Source organism: Atractosteus spatula, chromosome 8, assembly GCF_055471065.1.
Source record: "Atractosteus spatula isolate fAtrSpa1 chromosome 8, fAtrSpa1.hap1, whole genome shotgun sequence".
Lineage (NCBI taxonomy): Eukaryota > Metazoa > Chordata > Actinopteri > Semionotiformes > Lepisosteidae > Atractosteus > Atractosteus spatula.
The window spans coordinates 872632-884915 of record NC_142713.1 but is presented as its reverse complement, the minus strand read 5'-3'; the positions used below and the strand labels follow the sequence as shown (position 1 = coordinate 884915).

The 12284-nt window shown below is 54.3% G+C and overlaps 2 protein-coding genes across 2 annotated transcripts; both read right to left on the bottom strand.

The window, feature by feature from the left end:
* Window positions 1-2948: 2948 nt before the first annotated feature.
* Window positions 2949-4806, bottom strand: LOC148828972 (ferritin, middle subunit-like). The gene is made up of 4 exons (XM_088923072.1): window positions 4535-4806; window positions 3573-3719; window positions 3325-3450; window positions 2949-3217 (listed from the first exon to the last, which is right to left on the bottom strand). The coding sequence occupies exons 1-4, from the start codon at window positions 4634-4636 to the stop codon at window positions 3059-3061; spliced, it is 534 nt and encodes a 177-aa protein (XP_088779198.1). The 5' UTR covers window positions 4637-4806; the 3' UTR covers window positions 2949-3058.
* Window positions 4807-8506: 3700 nt separating this feature from the next.
* LOC148828971 (ferritin, middle subunit-like) lies at window positions 8507-11212 on the bottom strand. Its single transcript, XM_088923071.1, has 5 exons — window positions 11097-11212; window positions 10319-10711; window positions 9324-9470; window positions 8883-9008; window positions 8507-8775 (listed from the first exon to the last, which is right to left on the bottom strand). Exons 2-5 carry the CDS (start codon window positions 10418-10420, stop codon window positions 8617-8619), a joined length of 534 nt encoding a protein of 177 aa, XP_088779197.1. The 5' UTR covers window positions 10421-10711; window positions 11097-11212; the 3' UTR covers window positions 8507-8616.
* Between the last annotated feature and the right edge of the window lie 1072 nt (window positions 11213-12284).

Below are 12284 nucleotides of genomic sequence, written 5' to 3'. Positions count from 1 at the left end.
ATTAAATTATTGCTTTAAAAATCCATATAAATTATACCAGCGTCTATATAAATCATACCCCCGTCTTTGTACTTTTGAAAATTGAATATGTAAAGCACGTTTGAACATAATATAATTAATACTTGATAATAATATATGTGTACAGAGCGTACTTATACGTGTCATTCAGAGGTGTGGCTCCTAGCACAACACAGTAGTTTGAAATATGTAACTTGAGGATCAGGAAATGACATTTCTGTCAATTTCTATGACCTCTGCTTCGTAGCGCATTTCTATTTTAAAACTGACCTCGCTGCTACAACATGGCTGGGCTGCTTGTTCCACACCCCCGCCACGCTTTGTGTAAAGAAGCAGTACTAGTAGTGGTGGTAGTAGTAATAAAAATAAAATTCAATTGGAAAACTTGTGCTTCACTGTAAAACAAACTGAAAGAGCTGTCAGGGGGTTTCAAAACAATAACTAAGGAGGAAACTGGATAAAAAAGCTGAGCTCAGAGAGTTTATAGCGCCGGGACTGGATAGGCCTGTAGGTAGAGAGGGGTTTAAGGATCTTTAAGTCAACAGCTGCAGCCCCCTGCAGCTCCCAGCTCACAGCCCCCTGGAGCCCAGCAGTGTGGGCCTGGCCAGTACCTGGAGGGGAGACTCCTGGGAGAGCTGAGGCTGCTGCTGGGAGAGGTGTTAGTGGGGCCAGCAGGGGGCGCTCACCCTGCAGTCTGTGTGGGTCCTAATGCCCCAGTATAGTGACGGGGACACTACACTGTAAAAGGGTGTCGTCTTTCAGATGAGACGTAAACCCGAGGTCCTGACTCTCTGTGGTCATGAACAATCCCAGGGTGCCCCTCGAGAAGAGTCGGGGTGTCACCCCAGTGTCCTGGTCAAACTCCCCCCTGGCCTTTACCCCTCATGGCCTCCTAATAACCCCCCTCTCTGAACTGGCTCCATCACTCTGCTCTCCTCCCACTGAGAGCTGGTGTGTGAGAGAGGACTGGAGCATCATCCAGGTGGGGGTGCAGGGGATCCCCTTGAGCTGTACAGCGCTCTGAGTGGAGTGTGCAGGCAGGCGCTGTGTAAGTGTGAGGATTCCCAGAGACAGCAGCAGGGGGAGCTGTTGCATCATTTCAACATTTCCTGGGCGGTTTTCTGTTAGTGTTCCAGAGAAAAAGGCACGTAAAACTGATTTAATTAAATTAAGCATTGAACAAATATGCTAACTTCGTGGATGAAATAAAGTAGTGCCTCAGTGTTTCAGCTCAGTGAAGTGTGGGCAGAGAATAATACATGGAACAGAGGTTCCTGCATAATTCAGTCTGCATTAATAAAATATTTAGAACAAGGGCCATAAGAACAAACGCAAGCTTACAAGTAACAGGAGAACATTTGGCCCATCTAGCCTGTTTGACAGTTAGTAGTTATTTGATCCCCGGAGCTCACCCAGCTGTGTCTGGAGAGAAGCCAGGGTATCAGCTTCAACCACAGGGCTGGGCAGCTTGTTCCACCCCCCCACCCCCCTCTGTGTACAGAAGAGCCTCCTGTCCTGACTGGAGGAGCTCACCCAGCTGTGTCTGGAGAGAAGCCAGGGTATCAGCTTCAACCACAGGGCTGGGCAGCTTGTTCCCCACCCCCACCACCCTCTGTGTACAGAAGAGCCTCCTGTCCTGACTGGAGGAGCTCACCCAGCTGTGTCTGGAGAGAAGCCAGGGTATCAGCTTCAACAACAGGGCTGGGCAGCTTGTTCCCCTCCCCCACCACCCTCTGTGTACAGAAGAGCCTCCTGCCCTGACTGGAGGAGCTCACCCAGCTGTGTCTGGAGAGAAGCCAGGGTATCGGCCTCAACAACAGGGCTGGGCAGCTTGTTCCACACCCCCACCACCCTCTGTGTAAAGAAGAGCCTCCTGTCCTGACTGGAGGAGCTCACCCAGCTGTGTCTGGAGAGAAGCCAGGGTATCGGCTTCAACCACAGGGCTGGGTAGCTTGTTCCACACTCCCACCTCCCTCTGTGTAAAGAAGAGCCTCCTGTCCTGACTGGAAGAGCTCACCCAGCTGTGTCTGGAGAGAAGCCAGGGTATCGGCTTCAACCACAGGGCTGGGCAGCTTGTTCCCCACTCCCACCACTACTACACTGTTTTAGAACCGGTCACACTGGGCCAGTGGGAGTTAAACACTCTGTATCTCTTTCTTTAGTTCAATCTATATTTAATCATAGAAAAACAACAACAACCACAAATAACAACTTGTTTTGAACTTTCTGAGATTTTCCACTCAGAGTCCATGAGGACTGTTCAGAGAGACGGACTCGTTATCTGTTGTTCTTCTCGTTAGCAGCTCGAGCCGAGATCAATTATTCATCTCCCAGAGGAGCTGTGTTGTCACGGACAGGCAGCAGGTGAGCAGGTGTGGGTGAGGCACTGCAACTACAGTCCTACAGCAGCACTGCGACACTATGGGCTTCATAAACGTCACCCCGAGCTCCTCTGTACCCCAGCACTGTGACACTGTGGGGTTCATACACACACCCCAAGCTCCTCTGTACCCCAGCACTGTGACACTGTGGGGTTCATACACACACCCCAAGCTCCTCTGTACCCCAGCACTGTGACACTGTGGGGCTCATACACACACCCCGAGCTCCTCTGTACCCCAGCACTGTGACACTGTGGGGCTCATACACACACCCCGAGCTCCTCTGTACCCCAGCACTGTGACACTGTGGGGTTCATACACACACCCCGAGCTCCTCTGTACCCCAGCACTGTGACACTGTGGGGCTCATACACACACCCCGAGCTCCTCTGTACCCGACTGAGTCTGTACTCAGTCTGGATCTTCAGTGAAGGACCTGGAGTACACACCCTGTTTAACACCCTGACAGACGGACTGCACCCCTGCTCTTCCCAGAACCCCACCCCTCCCCCCCCAGGAGCCCCAACAAATCAGACAGCAGCAGCAGGCTCAGCTCAGCTCTTTATTAGCTCTTGTGCACAGCTCCTGTCTCAGACACACGGGCCCCAGCTGAGGGAACACAGGCCACTGCAGCTCAGGACAGGGGACCCCTGGGCGGTCTAGCTGCTGCCCCCCTCCAGGGTGTGCTTGTCGAACAGGTACTCGGCCAGGCCGTTGGAGGGCGCCCCCATCTTCTTCAGGTTGGTGATGTGGTCGCCCAGCTTCTTGATGGCCTTCACCTGCTCGTCCAGGTAGTGGGTCTCCAGGAAGTCACACAGCTGGACAGAGAGAGAGAGAGAGAGGAGGGGGTGAGCAGGACTGACCGCAGCCCACTGGACACTGGCTCCTGACCGCGCCCACCCAGAGACAGGAGCAGGACACTCACATGGGGGTCCACCTTGTCGGAGGCCAGCTTGTGCAGCTCCAGCAGGGCCTGGTTGACCTTCTTCTCCAGCTCCAGGGCAGCCTGCATGGCCTCCAGGCCACTGCCCCACTCGTCCCGCTCCGGCTTCTGTGCAGAGAGAGGGGGGTCAATACAGACACTGGCTGTTCAAGCATCTCGGTGTGAGCAGTGGGCAGCCGGGCTCACTGGCGCCCCCTGTGGTGTGACCGCTGTACTGCAGGCGCACTGACCCGGATGTCCTGCAGGACGACGCGGCCGCCCCTCTTGTTCTGGAAGGCCATCAGCTTCTCCCCGTGCTCCCGCTCCTCCTCGCTGTTCTCCTTGAAGAACTTGTAGAAGCCCTTCAGGGCCACATCGTCACGGTCGAAGTAGTAAGCCTGGGAGAGGGAGAGGGAGGGAGAGGTGCTGAGACACAGACTCCGGAGTCAGACGGACAGCAGTGTCACTGCGCTGTGAGAGTCCAGTGAGCTCGTTCGGCCCGAGACTCAGCGCCCCCAGACACCCCAGTCCTGAGCACCCCAGTGTCAGGAGCCGGGTCAGCTCAGCACCCCTCCGGTCACACAGCTGAGCCGCGCTGGGTGTGTGTGTGTGTGTGTGTGTGTTTGAGCTGGGAGCCTGGCCGCAGTCCCACTGGGATCAGAGAGGAGCTGCTCAGTCATCACACCAGCGGTGACAAAGTCCTCCAGAGGGCAGCTGACCGCGAGTCTCGTCTCCCCGACCTGCGCTGGAGAGGAGAGGGGTGTGTCTGTCCCCAGCCTGGCTGGACACCCCCGATACAGAGGCAGCGCCAGTGGCGCCCTGAACAGCGCCTGAACTGCACTGTAGGGACACCAGCAGCAGAAACACGGGGCTGAGGGAACACTGCAGCAGGAGGAGCTGCCCCTAGAGAACCTGCTCGCGCTGGAACAGCAGCACCACTCAGAGACGCGTCTCTCAGACACACAGCCTGCTGCCCCAGTCTCTGCCTCCAGCACCAGTCAGGAGCACAAGCAGCACAGAGCTCGTCTCGCAGAGGGACAGGAGAGCACAGGTGACACACACGGTCACTCGCTCCGGCTCCAGCTCTGCCATCTGCTGTGTCCCCGGCCCCGGGTTCGACTCCAGAGCCCTGCGCAGCCTGGAGCGGAGCAGACGGCTGTCCTGCGGTCTCCCAGCACGGACACCAGACACCGGACGCAGGGAAGATACTCACCATGGACTGGTAGGTGTAGGAGGCGTAAAACTCCATGTTGATCATGCGGTTGATGGCCAGTTCGCAATCCCGGCTGTAGTTCTGGCGGATCTGAGACTCCATCGCTGCTGTTGTGGGCTGGTCGGTCAGACGCAGATCGGAACAAGGCTGGACTGGAATGTCACGAGACCGGCTGAGCTCTGGATGTCTAGGAGAAGAGGCACAGAAGCTCCGTTCAAGCACTGTTGAAGCAAGAACTCCTGAAGATCTTCAAGCTGTTGCCGAGACCTGCGAAGCTCCAATTTATATTCTGACTGGGTGGGCGTGGCTCATGACTTGGCATTTCTGTGTCAGCCAATGAGAGGACTGAGCAGAGGAGGGGGCGGGGACTAGGGGGTGTGGCTCTGCTCCAGAAACCGGAGCCGCTGGTAGGAGGATGAGGTCAGAGTGTTTATCGAGCAGTTCGCGGAAGCGCTGTGGAGACGATTTTGCTACAGCACGGTGGTTCTGAACCGTACAGACCGATATGGACCTGTCTTTCCTCAGAATTGTTAAAGCAATCATTTGATCTGTGCTCGTCACAGCCCCACGCACGATCTCTCACAATCCATGACTAAGCTTAAAGGCGAATTCTTTAAAATCGGGGAAGCACACAGCACTGGTTCTTGAGCTGTTGTTTTTCAGAGTCGTGACAAACATCTTATCTGTACAGTCTGATCGCAGTGGAACTCGCTGGATCCGGCTGTGCTGCCTCACACTCCTGAATTCCATGATCTGTCTCACGGGCAGATCTTCCAGATTGAGCAGATGCTTATCGGACGTGCTGACATGAGTTTTCCTTCTGTGACCTGGAGAAGTTTGTTCTAAGGAATTTCATTCTTTATCTTCTCAAAACTTGTCTCAGTCCACTGAAGGAAAGCAAAACTCTACGTTTACTACATAGTGCAGGATTTACCACAGTAAATCATTCTGTCACAGTGTAGTAATTCCTCAGAATGACAATAATGTCAATCCAATGGACAATGTGATTCATAAATACAGTAATTCTACAGCAGAACCAAGACAAGGCCTCTCTGTCCTGCTGGCAGAATGAATCGCACTGTTCCGTGTGAGTCATGACCTCTCCTCATTATCTGCTGTTCTTCTCGTTAGCAGCTCGAGCCGAGATCAATTATTCATCTCCCAGAGGAGCTGTGTTGTCACGGACAGGCAGCAGGTGAGCAGGTGTGGGTGAGGCTGGGTGTCACAGTCCCAGGGTGGAGGGGACCGTGTTTCAGCCAGGACTCCTACTGTGGGAGACGCAGCTCAGTGTGGAGCTGGGACTCACAGGGAGAGCTCTGATAGTGCTCACAGCTCCGCTGCAGGATATTATACTGCTGTAACTACTTATAATATCCTAGAACTGTAACTACTACTGCTACTACACTGCTACTGTAACTAGTGCTATGACACCTGTTACTGCAGGTACTGCTGCTACGCTACTACTATAACTACTATTACACTGCTACTACAACTCCTGCTACCACACCGCTGCAGCAGAGCTGGGGGACCGCCTGGTGAGGCTGGGGAACAGAGTGCTGAGTCACGGTGAGGCAGGGAGCTGGGCGCTGAGTCAGCGTCACGCTCCAGGAGCCGAGGTGAGCCAGGGTGAGGTCAGAGGTCACACAGCACTTCACACCTGGGCAACGTCAGCAGGGCAGCGGACTGTGTGTCTGTGTTGAAGAATATCTGCTGACTGCAGGGAGCTCCAGTCATCAACAGGGCTCATCTGTCCCTCAGTCTGAGAGCTCCTCTTTCACCTCCTATGAAGAGAGAACAACTTCACTGCCACTGTGCTTTTTTCCCTGAGTGGGTCGACCCCCCACCTCCTGAAGACAGTCTCTTCCCCAGGAGATCTCCAGCCCCTGTCCCAGAAGTTCACAGCGCAGACAGGCTGTCTCCTCAGGGACCCTGTCCTCCGAGATCATTCCCAGACGTTGATCTGCGCTGGCGTGTAGGAAGAGGGCAGCACACCGGCACAGGGTCAGTACTGCTGCCCCACAGCCCTGGGGCTCTGGGTTTGAGTCCACACCTGGGGTGCACCTCTGGGTGCTCTGATTGACTGTTGAAAATCTGATAGATTCATGGGATTATTTTAGATTTGATGGTGGCGTGTGTGTCTGACGTTGTGCCCTGTGATGGACTGGTGTCCTGTCCAAGGTGTATCCTGTCTTGTGCCCATTGCTTGCTGGGATAGACTCCAGCTCCCCTGTGACCTCAGTGTGGCTACCAGACTGTCAGTGATCCTCCCAGGTCTGACCGATCAATAGCTCTGATGGGCTAAGTGTCCGAGGCAGAGCAGCTGTAGGCTGGTTGTTCACAGGTAAGACTGAAGATGAGAGGACATTCTGTCTAGTTTGTTTGGCAACCAAAGATATTTTGGCGGCCTCTAGTGGTCAGACTTGGAAACTACATCCTTATTCGTGCTCTAAATACACGGGCACTCAGTGTGGTAAAGCACAGCTCTTCCAGACAGTTACTACAGTAAATCACAGTATTGTCACAGTGTGGTAAAGCACAGCTCTTCCAGACATTTACTACAGTAAATCACAGTATTGTCACAGTGTGGTAAAGCACTGCTCTTTCAGACATTTACTACAGTTTGAGGATTGTGACGGGGACACTAGACTGTAAACAGGCGCTGTCCTTCAGGTGAGAATTAAAACCGAGGTCCTGACTCTTTGTGGTCATTAACAATCCCAGGGTGTCTCTCGAGAAGAGTAGGGGTGTCACCCCAGTGTCCTGGCCAATCTCCCCCCTGGCCTTTACCCCTCATGGCCTCCTAATAACCCCCCTCTCTGAACTGGCTCCATCCCTCTGCTCTCCTCCCACTGAGAGCTGGTGTGTGAGAGAGGACTGGAGCATCATCCAGGTGGGGGTGCAGGGGATCCCCATGAGCTGTGAGGAGCTCAGAGTGCAGTGTCCAGATATGCAAGAGTGAGAACTTCTACTACAGTATTGTCACAGCGTAGTAAAGTACAGCTCTCACATTTACCACAGTAAACCATGGTGCAGTCACAGAAAGAGTCAGAGGTCGCGTCGTCTGTAGCCCTGTGGGAGCTCTCAGATGTCCTGTGCAGTTTGACAGCGGGAGCCATGACAGCAGAGAGAAACCCGGACTGGATCGCACTGCTGCACACTGGGAGTCTCCCTGGAAACACTGCTGCAGAACGGGAGTCAAATCTTCCACAGGCATCCGTTACATCATGAGACTCGGCTCATATCACACAAACATTTCCTGCACCACACAGGGAACCGGGCTTTGACATTCTGTAAGAGGAGGGATGATCCAGGGTTGAAGCAACCGGAGTTTCCCTTGGCAGCCAAAGTTACTTTCGCCCACAGGGAAGCGATCCTCCTGGCAGTGGGACTTGAGTAACTCCACACCCCTACCACCCTTGGTGTAAATGACATGGACCTGGAGTCGCAGCACAAGGCCACTTCCTGCATCAGACCGGACAGCCCCATGGAAACTCCCAGCACACTGCTGCACAGGAAGTGAAACTGCTGACCGAAGGGGAAAGAGAACAGGTCCCACAGAGCCGGGCAGACAGCTCACAGAGGGAACCGATCTGAGCAGACCTGGTACTGCTGAACACAGCACCCCAGGAACAGCCTGGTAACCCATCTTCTACAGCTCAGTGCGACGTGTGAAAATCCCCCAGTCTCACCCCTGGGGTACAGAGGAGCTCGGGGTGTGTGTATGAACCCCACAGTGTCACAGAGGAGCTCGGGGTGCGTGTGTATGATCCTGTAACCCACAGCTCCAGCCCAGTGTGATCAGACAGCACACACCAGGACTGACAGATGTCTGAACTCAGTCTGGATCTTCAGTGAATGACCTGTACTAGAAACCTTGTTCAACACCCTGACTGACCGACTGCACCCCTGTTCTTCCCAGAACACCACCCCTCCCCCCCAGGAGCCCCAACAAATCAGACAGCAGCAGCAGGCTCAGCTCAGCTCTTTATTAGCTCTTGTGCACAGCTCCTGTCTCAGACACACGGGCCCCAGCTGAGGGAACACAGGCCACTGCAGCTCAGGACAGGGGACCCCTGGGCGGTCTAGCTGCTGCCCCCCTCCAGGGTGTGCTTGTCGAACAGGTACTCGGCCAGGCCGTTGGAGGGCGCCCCCATCTTCTTCAGGTTGGTGATGTGGTCGCCCAGCTTCTTGATGGCCTTCACCTGCTCGTCCAGGTAGTGGGTCTCCAGGAAGTCACACAGCTGGACAGAGAGAGAGAGAGAGAGGAGGGGGTGAGCAGGACTGACCGCAGCCCACTGGACACTGGCTCCTGACCGCGCCCACCCAGAGACAGGAGCAGGACACTCACATGGGGGTCCACCTTGTCGGAGGCCAGCTTGTGCAGCTCCAGCAGGGCCTGGTTGACCTTCTTCTCCAGCTCCAGGGCAGCCTGCATGGCCTCCAGGCCACTGCCCCACTCGTCCCGCTCCGGCTTCTGTGCAGAGAGAGGGGGGTCAATACAGACACTGACGGAGGACAGGAGCTCCTGCTGGTCTGGACTGTCAGCTGTCCCCGAGTGGGGAGCACGAGTGCCCCCCGCTGGACGAATCAGACTGGATTCTACACTACAGTGCCTAAATAATTACCAGCATGACTCAGGAGATGATCAATACTCATTTCCAAATCCTTGCTACTTTACAAGAGGGCTAGATTAGGACCTGCAAGAGCCGGTGTTTGAACGTGGGGGCAGTGGGCAGCCGGGCTCACTAGCGCCCCCTGTGGTGCAGTGGCAGTACTGCAGGACTCTAACCTTGATGTTCTCCAGGACGACGCGGCCGCCCCTCTTGTTCTGGAAGGCCATCAGCTTCTCCCCGTGCTCCCGCTCCTCCTCGCTGTTCTCCTTGAAGAACTTGTAGAAGCCCTTCAGGGCCACATCGTCACGGTCGAAGTAGTAAGCCTGGGAGAGGGAGAGGGAGGGAGGGAGAGGTGTTGATACACAGAGGAGACAGACTCCAGAGCCTGTAATCTGTGGTTAGACAACAGGAGGCACAGGGCTGCTGTTACAGTGGCTCTGAGCCCTGCTGGGATGGAGCTTAGTCAGGGTGGGAGGTCGACAGAGCAACAGCGGACAGAACAGCCCCAGACCGACGTCCCCCCCCTCTGTCCTCTGTAGAGCTCCGCGCCCCTCTGTTCACACAGCCGCGTGTGTTGTGTGTGCTGGGCGCTCCAGCCCTGGCCGCAGTCCCACTGGGATCAGAGAGGAGCTGCTCTGTCATCACACCAGCGGGGACAAAGTCCTCCAGAGGGCCAGCTGACCGCGAGTCTCGTCTCCCCGACCTGCGCTGGAGAGGAGAGGGGTGCGCCTGTCCCCAGCCTGGCTGGACACCCCCGATACAGAGGCAGGGCCAGCGGCGCCCTGAACACCACTGATAACAGTCATTAGCACGAGTGAGCTCATCGAGTCCCGGTCGTGTCGCGCACTGCTCAGCGCAGAAGGATCAACACCGCGGATAGCTGCAGGGTGCGTTACTTGATCTCGTCTAGGCGACGCCAGTGCAGCCCCACAGGGCACAGGGGCGCACAGCGGAATAAGCCACCCCCCTGCCCTCCCCGACCGGACCCCTGGAGCAAGCGGACCCGGCTCAAGAGCCTGTTGACCGCCCTCGCCAGCAGAAACAGACCCGGGGTGGGGGGCTGTTACTCACTACCGAAAACAGACCAGCTTGCGAGATCCGGTCCAGGGACCTGCACCGGGTCCCCCCCCCCGGCAGTCCTGTAACTCCCGGCCCCAGGGAAGATACTCACCATGGACTGGTAGGTGTAGGAGGCGTAAAACTCCATGTTGATCATGCGGTTGATGGCGGCCTCACACTCCCGGCTGTAGTTCTGGCGGATCTGAGACTCCATTGTTGGCGTTTAGGGCTGGTCGGCGTAAGGATTCAACGGGGAAAAAAAAACAAGAACGTAGAGGAAGTAGAAAAAATAAATCTATGGATCACGAAGACAGAAGATGCGAGGAAGCTCCGTTCAAGCACTGTTGAAGCAAGAACTCCTGAAGATCTTCAAGCGGTCTGAGGGGGTCAGGCTGGAGGCGGCCATATTTATAGGCAGAACGTGTGGGGGCGTGGCGCGTCGCTTCAGAGAGAAGGGCCGACCAATTAGACGCCGGAACAGGGCAGGGGGCGGGGTCAAGAGGCCCTGAAACCGGAGAGGAAGGGCGGGGAGAGACAGTAAAGGTGACGTCAGCTTGTTTATGAACTTGCTGTATTAGCAGAAGCGTGTGGTTCCGTGCGATACTGTATTGTCTGGTTTTACAGATAATTGCGGCACTGGCTTTCCTTAGGTTATAGCACTGCTGTAAAGAATCCGGTATAAAATATGCCCCCCCGTTGCGTGTTCCCTCGTAATCCAGTACCTGAGCTGTAGACAGTGGCTCTTGTAAAAAGGGTTTGTCAACGCCATTTTAAAGGAATAACTGAATTAAAATGCGGTGACCGTAGTCCCATCTATATGTTTGTTTATTAGGTGTTTATGCATTTCTCTTTAGAAACGAATGCTGAAGTTTGGTGACAGCTGGACTTACCTGCGATTTTAAATGATTTGAAGCACGGTGTCTTGTTCTTAGACACAGACTGTGTTCACGCAGGAATGACAAAGAGTTTCTGTTGTTTCTCAAACCGCCATATTTAGTCCAGAGTGCGTGTTGTGTTTACTTTCAAGTGACCTTTAACGATGACATTTCTCCGCAGGGAAATAGTCAAACATAACAGTGGAGTTGTTATTTCTGACAAACGCATTGTTTGGTCAATTTGACCCCAGTGAAAACCTGCTTGATCTGGGTGTCCTTCATGATCTGTCACGCAGGTAGACTTTGGTAGATTAGAAGTGTGATCTGAAGGAGTAGGCAATTATCAGAAATGCTGACATTCGAGAAAATCCCATGAAATTTTCCACTATCTCCGGAAGTAGATGATTTTTTTATTAACCATTTTCATCACAGTTTTTTTGTATAGTGATGCATAGCTCTTACATTTACTGCAGTAAATCACAGTATTCTCACAGTGTAGTAGAGCACAGCTCTTCCAGACATTTACTACAGTAAATCACAGTATTGTCACAGTGTGGTAAAGCACAGCTCTTCCAGACATTTACTACAGTAAATCACAGTATTGTCACAGTGTGGTAAAGCCCAGCTCTTCCAGACATTTACTACAGTAAATCACAGTATTGTCACAGTGTGGTAAAGCACAGCTCTTCCACACATTTACTACAGTAAACCTGGTATTGTACAGTGTGGTAAAGCCCAGCTCTTCCAGACAGTTACTACAGTAAACCTGGTATTGTCACAGTGTGCTCCGGGCACTGGAGAGGGGTTGACAGGCGTTATGAAGTAGCTGTGTATGATAAAGAGAGGGAGGAATCCAGTGAAATCATCCACTGAGCCAGGTTTACTGTGGTTTACTATGGTACACGTTCAGCATGACGGCTGTATAGACTCAAGGTCAGGCGGGCCTGGTCCCGCTGGCGTCCTGCGTGATGAGCTCGTTGGCACATCCTGTAAACACTCGGATCGCCCTCCCCCCCATCCTGAGGGAGCGTGACTCCTGACTCTCGCTTCCTCATCGCTGAGGGGCGGAGAGACCAGCTCAGCGTGACACAGCACTTCTGAGTGCCGAGTCAGCAGCTCCAGCCACGCCCCTCGGCCACCTGCCACCTTCCACAGAGCTGACATCGGCCAGATCACCACCGCCTCACGGAGGAGGACCGGTCG

Excerpts from the sequence above, each read along its gene's own strand:
- LOC148828972 (XM_088923072.1), bottom strand. The coding sequence starts at position 4,636 with ATGGAGTCTCAGATCCGCCAGAACTACAGCCGGGATTGCGAACTGGCC. Across the intron at positions 3,720-4,534 it reads CCTACACCTACCAGTCCATG|GCTTACTACTTCGACCGTGA; the intron begins GTGAGTATCTTC and ends TCCCTCTCCCAG. Across the intron at positions 3,218-3,324 it reads CCGACAAGGTGGACCCCCAT|CTGTGTGACTTCCTGGAGAC; the intron begins GTGAGTGTCCTG and ends CTCTCTGTCCAG.
- LOC148828971 (XM_088923071.1), bottom strand. The coding sequence starts at position 10,420 with ATGGAGTCTCAGATCCGCCAGAACTACAGCCGGGAGTGTGAGGCCGCC. Across the intron at positions 9,009-9,323 it reads TCGTCCTGGAGAACATCAAG|AAGCCGGAGCGGGACGAGTG; the intron begins GTTAGAGTCCTG and ends CTCTCTGCACAG. Across the intron at positions 8,776-8,882 it reads CCGACAAGGTGGACCCCCAT|CTGTGTGACTTCCTGGAGAC; the intron begins GTGAGTGTCCTG and ends CTCTCTGTCCAG.